Source organism: Aegilops tauschii, unplaced genomic scaffold, assembly GCF_002575655.3.
Source record: "Aegilops tauschii subsp. strangulata cultivar AL8/78 unplaced genomic scaffold, Aet v6.0 ptg000809l_obj, whole genome shotgun sequence".
In the NCBI taxonomy this organism is placed as follows: domain Eukaryota; kingdom Viridiplantae; phylum Streptophyta; class Magnoliopsida; order Poales; family Poaceae; genus Aegilops; species Aegilops tauschii.
In genome coordinates this window covers 21,233-43,182 of record NW_027333037.1, presented here as the reverse complement: position 1 = coordinate 43,182, position 21,950 = coordinate 21,233, and the positions used below count along the sequence as shown (strand labels likewise).

General features: G+C 41.9%; 1 protein-coding gene across 1 annotated transcript; it reads right to left on the bottom strand.

Moving 5' to 3' along the window:
- Positions 1 to 583: 583 nt before the first annotated feature.
- LOC123496973 (tyrosine N-monooxygenase-like) lies at positions 584 to 3,712 on the bottom strand. The gene is made up of 2 exons (XM_045232464.1): positions 1,675 to 3,712; positions 584 to 1,547 (listed from the first exon to the last, which is right to left on the bottom strand). The coding sequence occupies exons 1-2, from the start codon at positions 2,641 to 2,643 to the stop codon at positions 906 to 908; spliced, it is 1,611 nt and encodes a 536-aa protein (XP_045088399.1). The 5' UTR covers positions 2,644 to 3,712; the 3' UTR covers positions 584 to 905.
- Between the last annotated feature and the right edge of the window lie 18,238 nt (positions 3,713 to 21,950).

The window sequence follows — 21,950 nt, the reverse complement described above, 5'->3', positions numbered from 1 at the left end:
CTCACGCGTTCGTGGACTTGGAGGAGCGGGAGTCTGCTGACTCGGTGGCGGACTTCGAGGAGGAGTCGGCTGACGCGGTGTCGGTGGCCTTCGAAAGATGATGCAATCCTTTCTCCATAGGATGATACGATGTATGGCCTCTCCTAGTGTGTGCTCGTCGTCACCTCCAGGAATGTCAAGCTCTAGCCCCGAATATTGGTCCACCACCTCATCAACCAAGACACGAGCATAGCCCGCTGGAATCGCGTTGCAATGGAAGGTTGCTTCGGGGGGATTTGTAAAAGCAACGGCGTCCGCCACCTTCATGGATATGTTCTTCATTTTGAAGTGTAGCTCACAGTTAGTGTTCTCTATGATGTCATCCACAGGGTATCTATCCAGCAGTGCGTCGCCCGGGGGCGGAACTAACGCTGCTTCTCGGCATGGATGGGACGGTGCTATCCAATGTTGGAGGATCATCCGCTAGCTGCTGCCGCTGCTGAGACCCCCTTGATACAGCTTTTATATCTCAGAAGAAAAGATTTCTCATGACAAAAGAAACCCTAGTTAATAGAATAAAAAAACTTAGTTCATAGAACAACAAGTTAGCAATACAGAACATATCAATGCATGAGTGACATAATGGTAAGACGGGGTCAAAGCTGGGCACACAATTGTACAGGCAGGCATGTATACACCATAAACATAAAACTTTTGTGCAGTTCCAAGGATTATTTGCATGGTACACCATAATGGAAAATACAGAGGTTTTGTTTTACATAATGATAAGTACACACATCGATTGCTTCGTTTGTACACACATGCAGTGTCATAACATTACAAGAGAACCGAACGCAGCGCCAGAAACATGTAACACACACTAGTTCCAGATACATTTTATTGATACATAAATGAGAAAACGCGTATTAAATCTTTTTAGCTGGATCATATATATAGAGATGTGCAGCCAAACGTGGTGTAGCTTGCAGAACAAGGGGTTTAGCTAGTGCAAGGCCCGCATTGCGTTCTTGGAGACTGATACTCTTAACGCCGGGAAGCTTTGTCCAAGTGAATCCCTGCAACATCCTTGCAAACAACATCATTGTCATAGAGGTACCAAGTGACATCCCAGGACAACCCCTCCTCCCACTGCTAAATGAAATGAAACGTAGGCCTGGATCAGTGAGAAGTACATTCGCAGTGTTCAAATGCCTCTCAGGTTGAAACTCCAGTGGTTCAGTCCAGATCTTGGGATTGCGGCCAAGTCCAAGCCGGCTTAAAAGTATGTGGCTATCCTTGGGGATTGTGTAGCCAGCAACAGTTGTGTCCGCCATGGCGACATGGGGTACATTAAGAGCATGGTATGGGTGTATGCGGAAGGCCTCCCGGATGCACGATTTGAGATAGTTTAGCCGAGGAATGTCAGACTCTTCGACTAGTCTGTCTTTACCGACAACGGTGTCGAGTTCCTCAGTTGCTTTTTGCATGATCTCTGGCACGTTCATCATCTCAGCAAGTGCCCACTCAACCGCATTAGATGGGTTATCGACTGCTGCAAACATCATTTCCTACATCCATAGATGTGAGAATAAATAAAGTAATTAGTACAACGCAACAGAAAAGGTCAATACATGTATAATATGGCTCAAAGAACAATTAATGAACTTTCTATCGAGCTTAAGGAGACATACTAACCGCTGTTTGTGCTCTAATTTCTTGTAGGGACAGCAATGGTTGTCCCTCTGCATCTTTTAGATGAACTAGGACGTCCAAAAAGTCTCTCGCCTCTTTCTTTTCACCACATTTCTCAAGAGTGGATGACCTTTCGTGGATCCGCTCCTCTATAATGGGATCATGCAACCGGTTGAGTGTTTGCATGGCATCCTTCGAAACCTTTTCTTGGCCATCCATGTCAAGGCCTATAAGGGCTGGGAAGTAGTCGGACACGCAAAAGCTGTAGAGATGGTTGAGGGCCGTGAAGAGAGCGGCAACATGTGCCACCTCATCATGTCCAGGCCCACTAGTGGATGAAGCTGGTAGGTCACTGAAGTATCTTTTACCGAACACAAGCCTTCTTATCATGTTACCAACGAAGTGTTGGGTTACATGACGGACGTTGACAATGTTGCCTGGACATGCCATGTCGCTGCAATAAGTTTTATTAATGTACCTCACAAGGTGGTCGTACTCCTCTTTCCTGAGGTGGTAGAGCTTTCGCTCCATGGACGAGGCGAGGATCTCAACAGTGAGGACACGCCTCATCTTCTTCCACTGCTCTCCGTGTGGTGAGAAGATGGAGCCCTTGTACCCGAAGCTGAATAAGCCTGAGGCGAAGGTGGTGGGACGGGAGGCGAAAACTTCATCTTTTTTTCGCAGTACCTCACAGGCTATCTGTGGGCATGCGACAACAATGACATGAGTAGCCCCAAGACGGAGGCACATGATGTCTGTGTTCATCTCCTTGAGCAGGCCATGGATCCACCGGAATACCGCTGGCTTGTTCAGAATCAGCTGGTGCATGTTACCGATGATGGGCAGCGTGGCAGGCCCTGGGGGCAGCCTGCCTCGTCGCCCCCGTTGCTGCTGGGACAATAGCACTCTTTTATTCTTCAAGAAAAAATACACCAGCAAAGTCACCATGATAACAAGAGTACCAAGAGTCATCTTTGGATGAGCTGGGAAGGATGTTATATGGAGTAGGATAGAAGGCAATTTGTGGAACGGATCGGTAATAGACAGATATTTTAAGACTTGTGCTTGAGGACAGTCTTGCTTGGTGCATCTAAGTTTGTTAGTTCTCCGGGTATTTATAGGACAGCCGGGGAGCCTGCATCCCTGACGTACATATAATTGTTTTATCAGTTAGAGACTCCTTCCATTACCACACGTGGCCACATATACCATTCATGTCTAGAAGGATCATGCCTCGTGCATTTTCAATGCATTCTGAACAGTCCACCCTCTTTTGGTAATTTGGTAGTAGGAAAATTAGGGGCATTTCTAACATGTTTATAGTAAAAATACGAACACTTACAATACTAAATAAATATTAATAGACCTATTAATCCCTCCGTCCATAAATATAGGGTCTGATGTGTTTTTCGAGACTGCCTTTGACTATTGATAAGGTTAATAGTATATGAGATGTATAGTGTGAAATTATATCGTTGGAAGCTCCTTTCACGTCCGAATTTGACAATATGCTTCGTGTAACTTGCATGTCATATATTATTGTTCTAAAATTTGGTCAAAGTTAGCCTTGAAAACGCATTAGGTCATATCTATCTATGGATAGAGAGGGTATGAAATATGTATACTCACATTGTATTTATTTGGCTAGTAGATATTATTATTTTTCTATAAAGTTGGTCAAACTATTTTTAAAGAAATCAATTGCGAAAGGACTTGTTTTTCTCTTGAAAGAACTCGGGAGCCAACACATATACAACAAATCATACATTTATGTTTTGTCACACAAAATTAGTATTTTTTTACTGATTCATGTCGTTCGAGTTTGTTCACAAAGTCTCTCAAAAACTAAAATAAAAATCGACCACTATTAGGAAATATTGTTCGGAATGTATGCGTACCATGTCCCTCGTCAGGCTACACTCAAGCAAAATTATGCTCCATCCGGTCCAAAATGTGGGTCATATGAGATTTTTGTAAGTCAAATTACATAAACTCTAACCAGCTTTTTAGAATAAAATAGTGTAAGCATCTAGAACACTGAATCCACACCATTAGATTCACTGCATTAATTTGGTCAAACTTTACGAAGTCTGACTAAAGACAAATCTTATATACAGAGTAAATAAATAAATGGATGTTGTAGATATATATACCTTTCTTTATACACTTCTACCGAAGTTCGTGAAGTTTGACGTTTGCAAAAACCAATGCATACTGTATTATTTGATAAAGAGAGCACATAATTTACCTATGTGCATGTCACGTCGATGTGGCTGACAACGTTTTTTGTTAAATAAAGCGGCACTTGCGCTTCCTATCGTATAAGTGAGGTGTGTGCTTAAGAATATTCTGGGCGTAAAGCTTTCGTATCAGGTGGACAAACTAGGTTTAATTTAGTTAGTCGGCGAATAGTAAAAATTGGTCTGAATGATCATTTGAAAATGAAGGGCACCCTTCACTAGGAAAATTAGATATCAAGAACTGAAGTTGAACGTATATGATAAAATCAATGTCAAATAAAAATGCCCAGCTGCCAAGCATGTACAAAAGATTGGCAAGTTGAGTTGTCGATGTACCTAAAGCTGTTAAGAAAGGGTTGAGAGTAACAGGGGCTTGTAATGGATCTAGTCATTGTAGATTACCCAATGACCGAAACAATAGCATTTGCAGTGACGACCTGCTTGTGAACTGCATATGGTACAACAGATAAAATTGCTCTGCGTACAATAAAATTGCATACGAAGTTATCCTAGCCCTAATGTGAAAAAAAATGAGAAGTTGTTATGAAGTGTCATACTCAGATAGTTGTGGTGATGCACTAGTGTGAAAAGCACAACACAATTATCATATGCGACTGACTGGCTATGTAATCTTCAAACCAAAGTGAGCACTTGTACAATTTTTATGTGTGAAGATTCTTTTTGACTTTCCTATCATTTTTTGTGTCTTCATGAATACCAAGACGTTCGAGGGTCTTCATTTTTTGTGTCTTCATGAATACCAAGATGATGGTACTCCCCAAATACTTGTTGTCAAATCAAAATTAATGAGCAACTGTACCTCACCTCTGCTTAAGATTCTTGTTCGGGACTTTCAAATATGTGTTTGTCTCGACTTGAACAACGACATTTGGCTTTCAGTCAACGAATAGTAATTCTCATATGTTAGAGTTGTGGTGCTGTACTGGAGTACTAGTGTGAATAAATTAAATCATAACACGGTTATTATATGTGACTGGCTGGCTAAGTCGTCGTCATATTAAAGTGAGCATTTGTACCACACATTGCAGATCGAGTCATGCAGTGCTGACTCGGGTATATATAAGTAAATCGAGTAATTCTTTTAAGGGACAATTCCATTTCTGCCCCTAACTCAAACCCACTACTCATATTACCCCTACTTTTCAGACCTACCCAGTTTTCTCCTTATTCTATTGTGTGGTGTTATAAAAACTAGATGATGCACCGCGTGGTGCTGCCTGAACTCTAAGTGCAGAAACAAATTTAGAAGTGCACTTACATTATATTTTAAAAACAGTAAAGCATATGAAGCATGTGATAAAATGTTGTATCAAAAGAGAAAACTATTTGAATGAAATCAATGGGACGCCTACATAACAAAATAATGTATAACATGACTACATATATTTGCTCCAAACGTCACGTCTATGCTCAGGGACTGAGCTACAGGGTGGACAGGTGGGCCCAGGCCCACCTGGTTTTTTTGATTAGCCTATATACCTATGGATTTCACACTGGGCCGAACAAAACAGCCCAATAACACTTACCTGTCAACCCAAGACGAACGCAGTAGCCACGCCCTCGTCTGGAGCAGAACCATTCCTCCATCTGCCTCATACCAACTCCCGGCGCCCTAACCATCGCCGGCTCGCCACCCTCGCCGGTCGCCGGCCGGAGCCCAGCCGCTGAGGAGGGTCGCACCTCTCCTCTCTCCCCTGCCCTGCATTGCGACTCCGCCCCTTCCATGTGATATGTTAGCAACCGCCGTCGATGAAGAATAACATAGATCAGAAGGATCCAACCCGAAGACGCACGAACACAGACGAACAATAATCAGATCCGAGCAAATCCACCGTGGATAGATCCGCCGGAGACACACCTCCATACGCCCACTAACGATGCTAGCCCCATCATCGAAACGGGGGCTAACAACGATGCTAGGCAACGAGACATTTATTCCATCTTCAGGGAGCCGCCGCTGTCTTGCCTTCCAGAGCAGAACACAAACCTTAACAAAAACCAAAGGAATGACTAACAACGGAGCCCTCCAGCCAGCCATTACCAAAGCCCACTGCGCCCCCATGGCCCTAGGGCCACCGGAGGCTAGGTGGACCTGTGGCGGCAACATGGTGATAAGCCAATAGAGCAATATGCTTCCATATATGAATAATTCTAATATTTGTTATCCATTATGATAAATCTCGATATAGAAAGCCATTTGATAATACGTCACCATACTTAATCTAGGCCATTGGATCAAAATAGACTTACAGTCCAAACAATTTGGTGCATCTTGAAATTTCTCTTCTTGGGATTGTAGTACTGGTACGGAAGCAACTTCTTACCCCAAACAATTTGCTGAAACAGTTGAGTATAGACCATCTTAAATAGTTTCTCTTTAGAGTTTATCGGAAAAAAAACAGTTCCACTAAGACAACCATTTGATATCTGTTAACTGAATTTTTTAGCCGATGGTGGCACATTTTGATTCATGTTTTTCGGAAAAGAGAGGAGCATGCATTTGTAAAATATCTTTGCAAAAATGACATATTTGATATCTTTGCAAAAAAAATATTACGTATATATAATACTTTTGGGTCACCAGATGTTAAACATGAGTTAGTGGAGTGATGGTTAGCAACCTATTTATCTCAAACAGAACAAAGCTTTTTTGCAACAAAGTATTTTTAACCACCAAATAAAATTCTTCCCTGTGAAATCTCCAGCGTAAATAGAGCTAGATATTTATGGCTATGGAGTTTTATGTCAGTGGTGATGACTTACGACAGTCGGCCATATATACTTTATTACTTAAATGGTGTGTACAAATTTTTTTCAAATGTTTGGCAATATAATTTGGTTGCAATCCATTAAAAGATTATGCATATGTTTTCTCATTAATAGTTGCATTTCATTGTGGACTTCCATAATTAGTTCAAATAATTATCTGCATTCCTTCACAAAATATTTGTTCATAAATAGCTGAGGATTTCCACATGAATCATGTCGTGTATCTTCTATTGCAAAAGTACACGTTGAACCATGAGTATTTTCGATAAAGGGTGAATTTTATTGGCTCAGAAAGTAGCATCAAATGTATTCAAAACTAAAGAGCACACACCCAGCCTCTACATAGATAGGATGCAAACAGTCAACACCAACACAGACATAAAAAATACGACGGCAAATAGAAAGGTCATTTAAGACCAAAGCTATGCTTAGGCAAGGAAAAAAAGTAAACCCAAGGCGAATCAGATCCATGATCGGAAAATTACTACAACAACCATATCTGCACCAACCATCTCATGACACCACACTAACGACGAGGTTCATCAACATCAATGCCTTCAAGAAGGGACCGACACTCAAGCGTTGCCATCACTGGATCCAACCACCAAGGCTGGAGTTTTCACCATGAAAAATAAATCCGAGCATATCCGAGCAATGCCTTTAACAATGACGTAAAAACATTGCCATAGCCAGGTTTAACCAGATTGGGCCAGACCTAGGCTTTCACCCCGGAGCTCATGATCGAGTGCTCAAGTAGCACCACCAACGAAGTCACTCAAGTGTTGTTGCCACGACCCCTTTTCCACAATCCCAACAACTACATGCGATGTGACCTTCGTCGCTGCACAACCATCCCACTGCGTCAAGTTGTTGTCCATAATTTGCATCTCATTGCTGAGGTCAACCATTGGATCTTCAGAGATGAACACTCCTGAAAATCTTTCGGTGACCATTATCGTCGTGGAGCCATAGGACGTCACTATAGCACGGTCTGCAATCACCTCGCTCGGTCAACCAGATCTGAATCACCACCACCAACCCATGGACCATAGTCCATAGCGCTGTCGGCTGCTCACCACCCACGCAGAAGTCCATCACCTAGCAGAGAGCTCGATGCATGCCCTATCCTAGCTAGATCCCGCACTCGCCATCGTGAGTGCACGCATGCACCGGCAGCCCGCGCCATCCTGATGCAGCACCACCGGGAGTAGTCGAGACGCCTTGTCACATGCATATGATTGATAGGTATGAAAAGAGAGAAAAAAGAACAACGAAAGAGAAAATGTGGTCAAGAGTGGGCCAAATCCTACGTGGCAGGTTGTCCGGTCAGGTCCGGACACTGTCATATCCTCCCCACATACGAGGTGGGTATGAGGGTTCGTGGACAAGCTGAACATATTATGAAAATTTGAGAGGTACAGTCGGGTGGTTTTTTTCCTTCTCTGTGATGTGATAATGTTGTATTTGCCCGAGGCAATCATCTGCGGGTCCACTTGGCCACCTTCCACTGTCCTTTCGTCGATCTATGCATGTATGCACTAGCTAATCTATACATGTAACTGCTGTATCCGATATGCACGTGTGGATTTATTTGCCTAGCTCATTTGTGCATGTCCTCTACCTCTCTGGTTATGATATGCCTTGTTATTTACTTACTTTTAAGGTCTATGTATGTGTTGGGTGTTAGTTGTGACTTGTGTCATCGATGTAAATTATGTTATTAATTGCAAAATTCAATGTTATTTGATTAATATCTAAAATATTGTGATTTACTTATACTAAAGCCTTGTGTAACTAAAGCTTAGGTCCGTAATTTTTTACTTCTATCTCTGGCTAATAGAAACAATTGGACTTTGGGTCGTACGGTGTGTAGACTTGATATGGAGTTTTGTTAAAATAGAAACAATTGGAATTTGAGTCGTACGGTGTCACACATGTATTCTAGGCATCTGATATAATGTATGGGTGGATAGGAGATGTAACATATGATAACATAATAGCACAGTCGCACAAAGGGGACAACGATATGTGGCGTTGCCCGGGTGGTCGGTGTGCGGCAGGAAAATAAGCATATGGCGGCTGCGAGAGATTAGTCAATCCGATCAATCGACGGCCCAGATGGGGTGCACAGCCTAAAGCTGGGCAGGCCCCAGGCAAGGGGACGTGTCTATGTTCGTCATGTAGCGAGCCGGATGGTACACTTGCCAACAAGGACTCCCTTCATGGTTCGGCCTACTAGAGTGTGTATATGGTGGTTTCTATATCGTTGATTTGATTCTGTGTTTTTTTCTGGTTTTTAACGTTGGTTTAATATTGTTTCCAGGACATTCATGACATTTGTATAATCATTTTTCTGCGTTAAGAACTTATTCGTACTAGAAAACCTTCACTGGTTTTAAAATTTGTTCATGACGTTAAAGGGCTTATTTTCTTTTGCAAGGAGCTATGACCAATTAATAGCTCTTCGTTCGTACCTCCTGGAATAACTAAGGAGTCGACACATGTACAGTAACTAATCGAAAATGCCAAACGGAGACCGAGCTCCATGGAGGCCTTTATTTGAAAACTTCAAAATTCAAACTTTTCAGTTTCAAAAAATTCTGAAAATAAATACACATATAGCTAGATACATAATATACATGTGTGCAAATTTTTAGGTCGAAATACAATAAAATGTGAGCTACACAAAAAAGACTAATCTGGGGCTTTTTAGCATATGTACTGTTCATCTTTAAAGTCCATGATTTTGTTTGTTTTTGTGCAACTCGCAATTCAAGGTATTTCATCCTGAAATTTTTCACACATACACTTTACATCCTTGCATTCATGTGAATATTTTTTCAGAATTTTTTTAAACCAAAATTTATGAATTTTGAATTTTCCAAAATAAAGGGATCCATGGAGCTCGGTCTCCAAAGTGCCCTACTCCTAACTAATCATATAATTAATTTGTCGCGTGAAAATGATATTTTGTTTACTAATTCGTGTCGCTCGAGTTTGTCCACAAAGTCTCAGAAAAAAGTGACACCACTAATAAAAATATAAGTCCTGAATTCACATGTACCATATCGTCAAGCTACACGTGAGCAAAATACTTCTTTCATTTCAAAATGTAGTGCATATGACGTATAGTTTGAACCAGTTTTCAGAAATATAAAACATACGTACTAAATCCACACAATTAGATTCATTTCGATATATATTTTAATATGGCATATATTTGATTTTAAAATATAGATAATTTTGTATATAAAATTGATCGAAGTTTGTGAAGTTTGACTTTTGTGAAACGAATGGCGTACTATATATATTATGGGATGAAGTGAGTAGTGCACTTACCTATGCATGTTACCTCAGTGTGGCTGCCATCAAATAAAATGAGCACTTGCGCTTCCTATCTTATATGTGACGTGTGTGCTTAAGAATATTCTTGGTACAAAGTTTTGTATTGTGTGGGCAAACTAGGTTTTGTTAGTCAATGGATACTAAAAAAATTGTTTCAATGATTTCCTAAAAATGAAGGGAATCTTTGACGAGGGAAAAAGATTGTCAAGTACTCAAGTTGAACGTATATGATAAAATTAATGTCAACCAAAACTGGCCAGTTACCATGAATGAATGTACATATGTTCAACATTACACATTAAGCCCAAATAAAGATTGCCAAGTTGAGTTGTTGACGTACATAAAGTTGTTAAGAAATGGTTGAGAGTGACAAGGGCTTGTAATGTATATAGTCATTGCAGATTACCCAACGACAGAAATATTAGCCTATGCAGTGACGACCTGTTTGTGAACTGCATATGGTACGAAAGACAAAATTGCTCTGCGTACAATAAAATTACATATGATTTTCATATGAAGTTATGCTAGCCCTAATGTGAAAAAAAAATGGAAGTGTCATACTCAGATAACTGTGGTGATGCACTAATGTGAAAACACACAACACAATTATCATTTGTGACTCACTGGCTAAGTAATCTTCAAACCAAAGTGAGCACTTGTACAATTTTTATGTGTGAAGATTCATTTTGACTTTCCTATCATTTTTTGTGTCTTCATGAATACCAACACGTTCAAGGGTCTTCATTTTTCATGTCTTCGTGAATGCCAACATGATGGCACTCCCGAAGTACTTGTTGTCAAATCAAAATTAATGAGTAATTGTACCTCACCTTTGCTTAAGATTCTTGCTCCAGACTTCCAAATATGTGTTTGTCTCTACTTGAACAACGACATTTGACTTTCAGTCAACGAATAGTAATTATAGTATGTTAGAGTTGTGGTGCTATAATATAGTACTTTAATAAATTAAATAATAAGATGTCTTTATATGTGACTGACTGGCTAAGTCGTCATCATATTAAAGTGAGTAGTTGTACTCACATTGCCCAAGATTCTTGCTACAGACTTCCATATCTGTTTATGTTTCTACATGAATGGGAGGATGACTTTGTCTTCGATTAATGTATAATAATTCCAAAAAATTGAAAATTGGCAAATGTTGGAGGGGTGATCCAACACCATGTACTTCCTCCTTTTCTTTTTAGTCCGGATAAAAACTTTGCCTGAAGTCAAACTTAGTAAAGTTTGACCAACTTTATAGGAAAATAAATTAATATTCACAATGTGAAATCAAATATAATTGGATGCATCATGAAATAAATTTTCCTACCATATAACTTCAGTATTGTAGATGTTGATATTTTTTAATATAAATTTGGCGAAACTTTGTGTAGTTTGACATCAAACAAATCTTATATGCGGGGTGGAGTATATTCTAGTACTATTAACAAACAAATTTGAAACTGTCATGTGGATGCATTGTGAACGTATGATTCAGATGAGATTGCCAATTAATTTTGAAGTGCCTTCTCACAGCGCCAAAAGCTCTTTTCTCTGCAATAAACTAGACAATAGCCCCATATTATAGCATTCCAATTATCAACATAAACTTAGAATATATGACAATAGATCCCTCCAGAATATCACTCTGCACATCATGGTGGCTCTTAACCTTGTAGCTTTGGTGATATGCTTTATTCCCAGAATATAAAAAAATTGATAAGTTGATTATGTGGAATATGTTAGTCAATAATAATATTAAAATATAAGATAATGATACTCTCCGCATTGTCGCCAAGTATATAGAGGATGACTGCACGTCATAGTGGCTCGTGGCGTTCTAGATTCAGCGAAATGATTCGTTGTTGAAAACATAAAATTAAAATTTGATAGTTTGGAAGGCTTGCGTGCTCTTTATGATGTGGAGTGTTTGCATGTGTCAGACAATGGAATATGGAGGGCTTGCATTTGCTACAAGGTTACAGTTGTGGTGATGTAATATAGTACTAGTGTGAATAAACAGAATAACAAGATGGCCATCATATGTGACTAAGTAGGTAAGTCGTGGCTTGCATGTGCTAGAAGGTTATAGTTGTGGTGTTGTACTATAGTACTAGTGTGAACAAACAAAAAACAACACAGTCCTCATATGTGCTATAGTACTGCAAATTCGCCGCCCTACTAAATTGAGTAGTTGCACCCACCTTGGTGAATATTCTTGCATCTAACTTTTGTATCTGTCTTTTTCCTTTGCATGAATACTAGCAAGACTTTGTTGGTCAGTGAATCTATAGTACTTCACAAATTATAAAATTGACTTCTTAATATTGAAGGGCTGATCCAGCTTCCTAGTATATTCTTCTATGTTTAGAGAAATGATTCTTTGCTTAAAAAAATAAAAATAAAAACTTAATGGTTTGCAAGGCTTGCATGATCTTGCTGATGTGGAATCTTTACAGGAGCTTGGCTCCATGGTGGCAGGAGCTTGGCTCCATGATCTTGCTGATGTGGGCCAATTTACAGGAGCTTGGCTCCATGGTGGCAGGAGCTTAGCTCTATGGTGGCAGGAGAAAACCCTGAATTTGTTAGACAAGTTGATCACCTGGAGCATCTGCAGGGAAAGGAACCAGTAGGGTTTTTGATAACAAAGAGAATCCAGTCCTGCAAATCCTAGATCAAATGAAGACCGATGCAAAATCTTGGGCTTTAGCTAGTTCTGGTAGTTTCTCTCTATAATGGAGATTTCTTGTTTGGAGTGGTGCCGCAATTCTGGTCACTATGTCCTTGTTTAGGTTGCTAGGTTCCTAGTAGTTGGGTCGTAGTACTGCCCCTTGGCCTGCCTTTTGATTAGTGTTTTCGTTTTTTTTTTCCTTTGGTTTTGTGAGACATTGTAAGACAATGTATCAGTCATCTCTTATATCTTAATGCAACACATATATCTTATATCTTAAAGGCATGGTTAGAAAAAAATAGTACGCATGTAGGCAGTGTCGGACATATCCATTCTGGACAACTATATGATATACGTTTGCATTGGCTTCCACATGGGAAAACTAGTTTTTTTTTTCTTTTTGAAAAGGAGGATTGTACATGGCCTCTGCATCGAGCAATGCATACAGCCATCTTTATTGCATTATTCAACATACAAAATAGAAACATAGATCAACCCAAAGCCATCCTGACAACAATTTTCGCTCTAGCTACAAGACTGATGATGTGGCCTCACCAAGCCGCCCGCCGGCTTGCCGGGAGCACTAACCGGTCTAGCAAACCCTCTGCATGCGCCGCATGCGCACGCTGTAGAATCCGTTGCCGCCTTCTTCTGCAGTCTTATCTTCAGGAGCAATCAATGCACTGATCTTGTCAAACGCTTCTGCCGTTAACGCCACCACGGCCAAATAGCGACTGCCTCTTGTGAACGTCCTTTGAATGGTATCCAGCGCCGAGACCCCGCTGCACCTTGCCGCCAAGATTCGCCGTCGTCAATATTCTGGATGGCACGCCGCCCACCTTGATCACCACATGAGAAATATACTGAGACCCGCACCCAGCCACCAAGCAAAACACTTATCCCTCTAGCCGGTGTACAGCCCCAAAGATGATTCCCCCATGAGGGTGATGATGCAGGAACCTCGTCATCGTCCGATCCGGAAAAGCCCAAATATGGGGTTTCCCCCGGGGCACACAGGGAACACGAATTGCCCCACAATGCCTCCAACGAGGTAACGACGTCCGCAGGCGCCACCATTGATGGTTCTAGCTGATGCCGAACCAAGCTTTCGCTGGCAAATTCAAGCCTATCCGCGGCTAGACCACCAGATCGACCTCCTGCATCATCCTGCACGACCGAGGGTGATGTTTGCCACCGGGAAATAGCACGACCGGAGCTGCACCACCGCCCATAATCGTCGCCCCGCCTGGGTGAGCCATCGATGGTAGAGGGGCCTTTACTGCTGTGTCGCCGACGCTGGATGACGCACCCGTCTAGGACACCCACGCGGATCTCCACCACAACCACATCCCGGAGCCGCGACGGAGTGATAGGTGGGAACCCGATGAACGAGTTCACGCCCGAGGGAGGCCCGATCTTCACGTCGTAGGATCGAATTGGGAGGGATAACTAGCTGCAAGCAGCCGGGATAACTAGCTTTATACCTGCCAACGTTGGATGCAACCCGTACGTTGGGGATGGCTGACCGAAGCTACAAGAACTCCAACCCGCTGTCCGAACAATCGCAGAACCACAAACCGGGACTAATCCACACAAAACGGCCGGAACCGTAGAGCACGAACTAGGGGGAACCAGAGGCTCCTTCTCGCGAATCCGAATGAACTCACAAGAGTAAAGGTAGCAAGATCTCTCGGATCTCTCTAGCAGTCTTGCTGCATAAGCTTGTAGCTGAATGGTTTGACAAAAGGTTTCTAAGAGGATGGGGGAGATGGGGTTTTATAGCAGGGACAACCCCCCTTGGCTAGGTGTGAAAATGGTTTCAAAAGTAAGCCGGTTTGCATGGCTTCCTTGTGTGAAAAAGCAGTCAACTTTGGGAGTTGTTGCAGAGCTCCTTCGAAATTCGCGAAGCCTTGACAGCCTGGACACCTTCCAGGAGAATGACTAGTACTTTTGACTCACAACTCCAAATGATGTGAGGTTTTTTGCATTGAAAAGATAATTTGATTTAGCTTCTGTTGATGTACCCCTATGGCCCCGTCTCTCCATCATATGAGTGTGCCACCACGAAACATCAGAGGTAAAAACTGACAGCATCAGCTTCACTTGAAACTTGTTTTCTTCAAACTCGTTCCTGCAGACCGGTTGCTTCAAGAGCTCATAGGTTGTTGGATTTCTTCCATGTGATACCTAAGTTCAACCAACAACAATGGAGATGAAAGTGCAGCCATGTGTTCACGATTGTGGTATGAACTTAAGTTAGCGTTCACCTGGCCATGTGTTCGCTTGATTCGGCTTAGTAATTATTTCCAACTAAATTGTGCACTTTTCTGAAATGTCGTGTATGATGTACCCATGTGCTCATCATGCTCCCTCCCTTGATGAAGAGTCGTCCTCGACTCTCTTTGATCTGCAAAAGATAAGTAGAAGGAAAGTAGATAATATACATGCAAAGAAATGATGCAATCCTCATTTGTAGCTTTCACCTTTGAATTGTGTTGCGCCTGATCATGTACTGGTTTGTCACAACTTGGAGTTTGTCTAGGGATGATCGCTGTTGTTTCAACGACCAAGATGTCCTCATCATCCCCCCTCTCTTGAAAAGGAGTCGTCCTCGACTCTACCTGGTCATAATACAAAATAAAGTAGGGCGATACCAAATCATAATGCAAAGGTTTCATGATATAGAGAATTTTCGTTTTCAACTCTGCTATCTTATGGACGATGACAACATGATGTTTTATTCGACTTAGGAGTTCCTTCCAGCAAACATTTCCATGGAGCACAAATTTATAACCAACCATAACCATATTCATATCAGCCTCGCTCTCTAGGAGAAAAGGCGTCCTCGACTTCATTTGGTCTACAAAATTATAGCATGAGGACAATACAAAATAACTAGGAAAAGAAAATAATGAATAATCATGTGCGACGTTCAGTTTTATTGGATCTCTTATAGTCTCTTCAAGATTAACATAATCAAATTGCTGGATGGATGATGTAACAAACAATTTTTCTCTAATCTTATCATGACATTGCTTTAAAAACTCATAAGTGCATACCTCTGGCTTCATCAAAATGGAAGATCCTTTTTGTTTTACCTCATTGTGTATTTGAATGCCTTTCTGAAAATCAATCTTCACACATGCACCTTGTGTAGTGGTACTCCATGTCCTCCATATTTGATCTTGGATCTCAATCTCCCATCGTTGCAAGAGAGCTGATAGGTATGCCTTTTGCACCTGCACATATTGCAAAGAAAGAGAATTTGGTGAAAGGTTACTTATTGAATGTTTCTCTCTCTTTTCATTTGGTGGACTACTAATTTCCCATGGTGGTGGATCACTCATCTTGCTATTCTCTTGTTGAAAAATTTCAACCTCACATTTACTGGACTCATATAACTCAGTTATCCTCTCACTCTTATTGTGTGATATATTGGGTTGTGGATCACTTATCTCTCTAATGAGGCGTGGAATGATCTCAATCTCACATTTTGTGGACTCACACAACTCATTAATCCTCTCTCCCTGAATGTGTGGTGTATTTAGGTGGAGATCTTGCATTTCTCTAATCTCATGATGAACAATCTGATCCTCACATTTTGTGGAGTCACTCAACTCATTTTTCTTTTCACTCTCAAGTGGTGGGATTTTTGAAAGTAGACACTCTTCCTCACTTTTGGTGGAGTCACTCAGCTTGCTTTTATTATCACTCTCAAGTTGTGGGATTTTGGATTGTGGAATCTCTTCCTCACATGGAATTTTTGGCACATGTTTCCTGGATGTTGGGACAGTGGTGGTGGTTGAGATGCCAACATTAGGAGTGAGCTTCTTAGGTGAACAGGGGCTATGAATCACCGGAGCCGCTCCATCAACCACGGCCATGCTTTGCGGTGGGTTGTTGTTGTGCCGATGGGTGCCACAACTTCTCCCTCGAGCATGACATCCTTGTTGCACTTCAGGTGCAACACTGTCACGCCCACGAGAAGAAACACCATGCTCTCGAGCACGTCCTTCTTTCTGTACTTCTTGAGTAGTAGTGACATGCCCACGAGCAGCAACATCATGCCCTCGAGCATGTCTTCTTTGCTGCACTTCATGAGCAACAGGGTATTGTCGGTGTCGAACCCCGTCACCACTTGCTCGAAGACGCTCGTCAAGCCTCCTTCGATATTCTTGAACAATGTTCCGTAATTCCAGAAACTCAGCACGTGTGACCGGGGCGTCCTTTTCCCCTTGATTTTTTCCATGAACACTCGATGCGAATCCTGCCATGTTAGTGGGGCTAAAAAGTGGAATAGGATATTTTTTGTGGAATCACACAACCTCACCTCTTACTCACCAAAGATCTTATGGGTTCACATCAGATTGTGCTTCTCCCGGATGTGTTAAAGAGATTGAAAGACAGGGATCAAAGAACTAGCTTCGGTTTTTGGTGGAGCTCGGTGGGGTAAACAAAAAGGGGCTTGTGCCAAAATCAAGTTGATGCAAACCAAGAAAAATATGTGGATGGATCTGCTGCACCTTTGCACCAAGATTGATAAACACAACAAACAAGCTTCTGAAATTTTTCTATCAAGCTGAAACTTTTGGATCTTACACAACACTTTCTTTTTCTCTCTTGACTTTTTTTTGCCACTCTTTTTTTTTGATTCTTTTTTTTCCACTCTTTTTTTCCTCTCTTTTTCCAAAGCACAACAACCAAATCTGAAAGCAATTACGAAGATGAACTTGGTGCGGATCTAAAAGATGAAGAACATGCAAGGTATGCAACAACAAGATCTCAGCACCAACAAGGCTTGGATTTATTTTTGGTGGGGCTTTGGACTTTTAGGACAGAAAATATAGCATGAAAAACACTCGATCTAAAGGGATGATAGCAAGATAAAGTTGGATAACAAATCCTACCGTGTCAACGAAGGCTCTGATGCCAGATGATAGGTGGGAACCTGATGAACGAGTTCACGCCTGAGGGTGGCCCGATCTTCACGTCGTAGGATCGAATCGGGAGGGATAACTAGCTGCAAGCAGCCGAGATAACTAGCTTTATACCTGCCAAGGTTGGATGCAACCCGTACGTTGGGGATGGCTGACCGAAGCTACAAGAACTCCAACCCGCTGTCCGAACAATCGCAGAACCACAAACCGGGACTAATCCACACAAAACGGCCGGAACCGTAGAGCACGAACTAGGGGGAACCAGAGGCTCCTTCTCGCGAATCCGAATGAACTCACAAGAGTAAAGGTAGCAAGATCTCTCGGATCTCTCTAGCAGTCTTGCTGCATAAGCTTGTAGCTGAATGGTTTGACAAAAGGTTTCTAAGAGGATGGGGGAGATGGGGTTTTATAGCAGGGACAACCCCCCCTTGGCTAGGTGTGAAAATGGTTTCAAAAGTAAGCCGGTTTGCATGGCTTCCTTGTGTGAAAAAGCAGTCAACTTTGGGAGTTGTTGCAGAGCTCCTTCGAAATTCGCGAAGCCTTGACAGCCTGGACACCTTCCACGAGAATGACTAGTACTTTTGACTCACAACTCCAAATGATGTGAGGTTTTTTGCATTGGAAAGATAATTTGATTTAGCTTCTGTTGATGTACCCCTATGGCCCCGTCTCTCCATCATATGAGTGTGCCACCACGAAACATCAGAGGTAAAAACTGACAGCATCAGCTTCACTTGAAACTTGTTTTCTTCAAACTCGTTCCTGCAGACCGGTTGCTTCAAGAGCTCATAGGTTGTTGGATTTCTTCCATGTGATACCTAAGTTCAACCAACAACAATGGAGATGAAAGTGCAGCCATGTGTTCACGATTGTGGTATGAACTTAAGTTAGCGTTCACCTGGCCATGTGTTCGCTTGATTCGGCTTAGTAATTATTTCCAACTAAATTGTGCACTTTTCTGAAATGTCGTGTATGATGTACCCATGTGCTCATCATGCTCCCTCCCTTGATGAAGAGTCGTCCTCGACTCTCTTTGATCTGCAAAAGATAAGTAGAAGGAAAGTAGATAATATACATGCAAAGAAATGATGCAATCCTCATTTGTAGCTTTCACCTTTGAATTGTGTTGCACCTGATCATGTACTGGTTTGTCACAACTTGGAGTTTGTCTAGGGATGATCGCTGTTGTTTCAACGACCAAGATGTCCTCATCATCCCCCCTCTCTTGAAAAGGAGTCGTCCTCGACTCTACCTGGTCATAATACAAAATAAAGTAGGGCGATACCAAATCATAATGCAAAGGTTTCATGATATAGAGAATTTTCGTTTTCAACTCTGCTATCTTATGGACGATGACAACATGATGTTTTATTCGACTTAGGAGTTCCTTCCAGCAAACATTTCCATGGAGCACAAATTTATAACCAACCATAACCATATTCATATCAGCCTCGCTCTCTAGGAGAAAAGGCGTCCTCGACTTCATTTGGTCTACAAAATTATAGCATGAGGACAATACAAAATAACTAGGAAAAGAAAATAATGAATAATCATGTGCGACGTTCAGTTTTATTGGATCTCTTATAGTCTCTTCAAGATTAACATAATCAAATTGCTGGATGGATGATGTAACAAACAATTTTTCTCTAATCTTATCATGACATTGCTTTAAAAACTCATAAGTGCATACCTCTGGCTTCATCAAAATGGAAGATCCTTTTTGTTTTACCTCATTGTGTATTTGAATGCCTTTCTGAAAATCAATCTTCACACATGCACCTTGTGTAGTGGTACTCCATGTCCTCCATATTTGATCTTGGATCTCAATCTCCCATCGTTGCAAGAGAGCTGATAGGTATGCCTTTTGCACCTGCACATATTGCAAAGAAAGAGAATTTGGTGAAAGGTTACTTATTGAATGTTTCTCTCTCTTTTCATTTGGTGGACTACTAATTTCCCATGGTGGTGGATCACTCATCTTGCTATTCTCTTGTTGAAAAATTTCAACCTCACATTTACTGGACTCATATAACTCAGTTATCCTCTCACTCTTATTGTGTGATATATTGGGTTGTGGATCACTTATCTCTCTAATGAGGCGTGGAATGATCTCAATCTCACATTTTGTGGACTCACACAACTCATTAATCCTCTCTCCCTGAATGTGTGGTGTATTTAGGTGGAGATCTTGCATTTCTCTAATCTCATGATGAACAATCTGATCCTCACATTTTGTGGAGTCACTCAACTCATTTTTCTTTTCACTCTCAAGTGGTGGGATTTTTGAAAGTAGACACTCTTCCTCACTTTTGGTGGAGTCACTCAGCTTGCTTTTATTATCACTCTCAAGTTGTGGGATTTTGGATTGTGGAATCTCTTCCTCACATGGAATTTTTGGCACATGTTTCCTGGATGTTGGGACAGTGGTGGTGGTTGAGATGCCAACATTAGGAGTGAGCTTCTTAGGTGAACAGGGGCTATGAATCACCGGAGCCGCTCCATCAACCACGGCCATGCTTTGCGGTGGGTTGTTGTTGTGCCGATGGGTGCCACAACTTCTCCCTCGAGCATGACATCCTTGTTGCACTTCAGGTGCAACACTGTCACGCCCACGAGAAGAAACACCATGCTCTCGAGCACGTCCTTCTTTCTGTACTTCTTGAGTAGTAGTGACATGCCCACGAGCAGCAACATCATGCCCTCGAGCATGTCTTCTTTGCTGCACTTCATGAGCAACAGGGTATTGTCGGTGTCGAACCCCGTCACCACTTGCTCGAAGACGCTCGTCAAGCCTCCTTCGATATTCTTGAACAATGTTCCGTAATTCCAGAAACTCAGCACGTGTGACCGGGGCGTCCTTTTCCCCTTGATTTTTTCCATGAACACTCGATGCGAATCCTGCCATGTTAGTGGGGCTAAAAAGTGGAATAGGATATTTTTTGTGGAATCACACAACCTCACCTCTTACTCACCAAAGATCTTATGGGTTCACATCAGACTGTGCTTCTCCCGGATGTGTTAAAGAGATTGAAAGACAGGGATCAAAGAACTAGCTTCGGTTTTTGGTGGAGCTCGGTGGGGTAAACAAAAAGGGGCTTGTGCCAAAATCAAGTTGATGCAAACCAAGAAAAATATGTGGATGGATCTGCTGCACCTTTGCACCAAGATTGATAAACACAACAAACAAGCTTCTGAAATTTTTCTATCAAGCTGAAACTTTTGGATCTTACACAACACTTTCTTTTTCTCTCTTGACTTTTTTTTGCCACTCTTTTTTTTTATTCTTTTTTTTCCACTCTTTTTTTCCTCTCTTTTTCCAAAGCACAACAACCAAATCTGAAAGCAATTACGAAGATGAACTTGGTGCGGATCTAAAAGATGAAGAACATGCAAGGTATGCAACAACAAGATCTCAGCACCAACAAGGCTTGGATTTATTTTTGGTGGGGCTTTGGACTTTTAGGACAGAAAATATAGCATGAAAAACACTCGATCTAAAGGGATGATAGCAAGATAAAGTTGGATAACAAATCCTACCGTGTCAACGAAGGCTCTGATGCCAGATGATAGGTGGGAACCTGATGAACGAGTTCACGCCTGAGGGTGGCCCGATCTTCACGTCGTAGGATCGAATCGGGAGGGATAACTAGCTGCAAGCAGCCGAGATAACTAGCTTTATACCTGCCAAGGTTGGATGCAACCCGTACGTTGGGGATGGCTGACCGAAGCTACAAGAACTCCAACCCGCTGTCCGAACAATCGCAGAACCACAAACCGGGACTAATCCACACAAAACGGCCGGAACCGTAGAGCACGAACTAGGGGGAACCAGAGGCTCCTTCTCGCGAATCCGAATGAACTCACAAGAGTAAAGGTAGCAAGATCTCTCGGATCTCTCTAGCAGTCTTGCTGCATAAGCTTGTAGCTGAATGGTTTGACAAAAGGTTTCTAAGAGGATGGGGGAGATGGGGTTTTATAGCAGGGACAACCCCCCCTTGGCTAGGTGTGAAAATGGTTTCAAAAGTAAGCCGGTTTGCATGGCTTCCTTGTGTGAAAAAGCAGTCAACTTTGGGAGTTGTTGCAGAGCTCCTTCGAAATTCGCGAAGCCTTGACAGCCTGGACACCTTCCACGAGAATGACTAGTACTTTTGACTCACAACTCCAAATGATGTGAGGTTTTTTGCATTGGAAAGATAATTTGATTTAGCTTCTGTTGATGTACCCCTATGGCCCCGTCTCTCCATCATATGAGTGTGCCACCACGAAACATCAGAGGTAAAAACTGACAGCATCAGC

Bases quoted from the DNA above. Each gene is read 5' to 3' on its own strand.
- LOC123496973 (XM_045232464.1), bottom strand. From the start codon at position 2,643: ATGACTCTTGGTACTCTTGTTATCATGGTGACTTTGCTGGTGTATTTT. The intron at 1,548-1,674 runs GTTAGTATGTCT...CTATGGATGTAG, and splicing joins AAATTAGAGCACAAACAGCG to GAAATGATGTTTGCAGCAGT.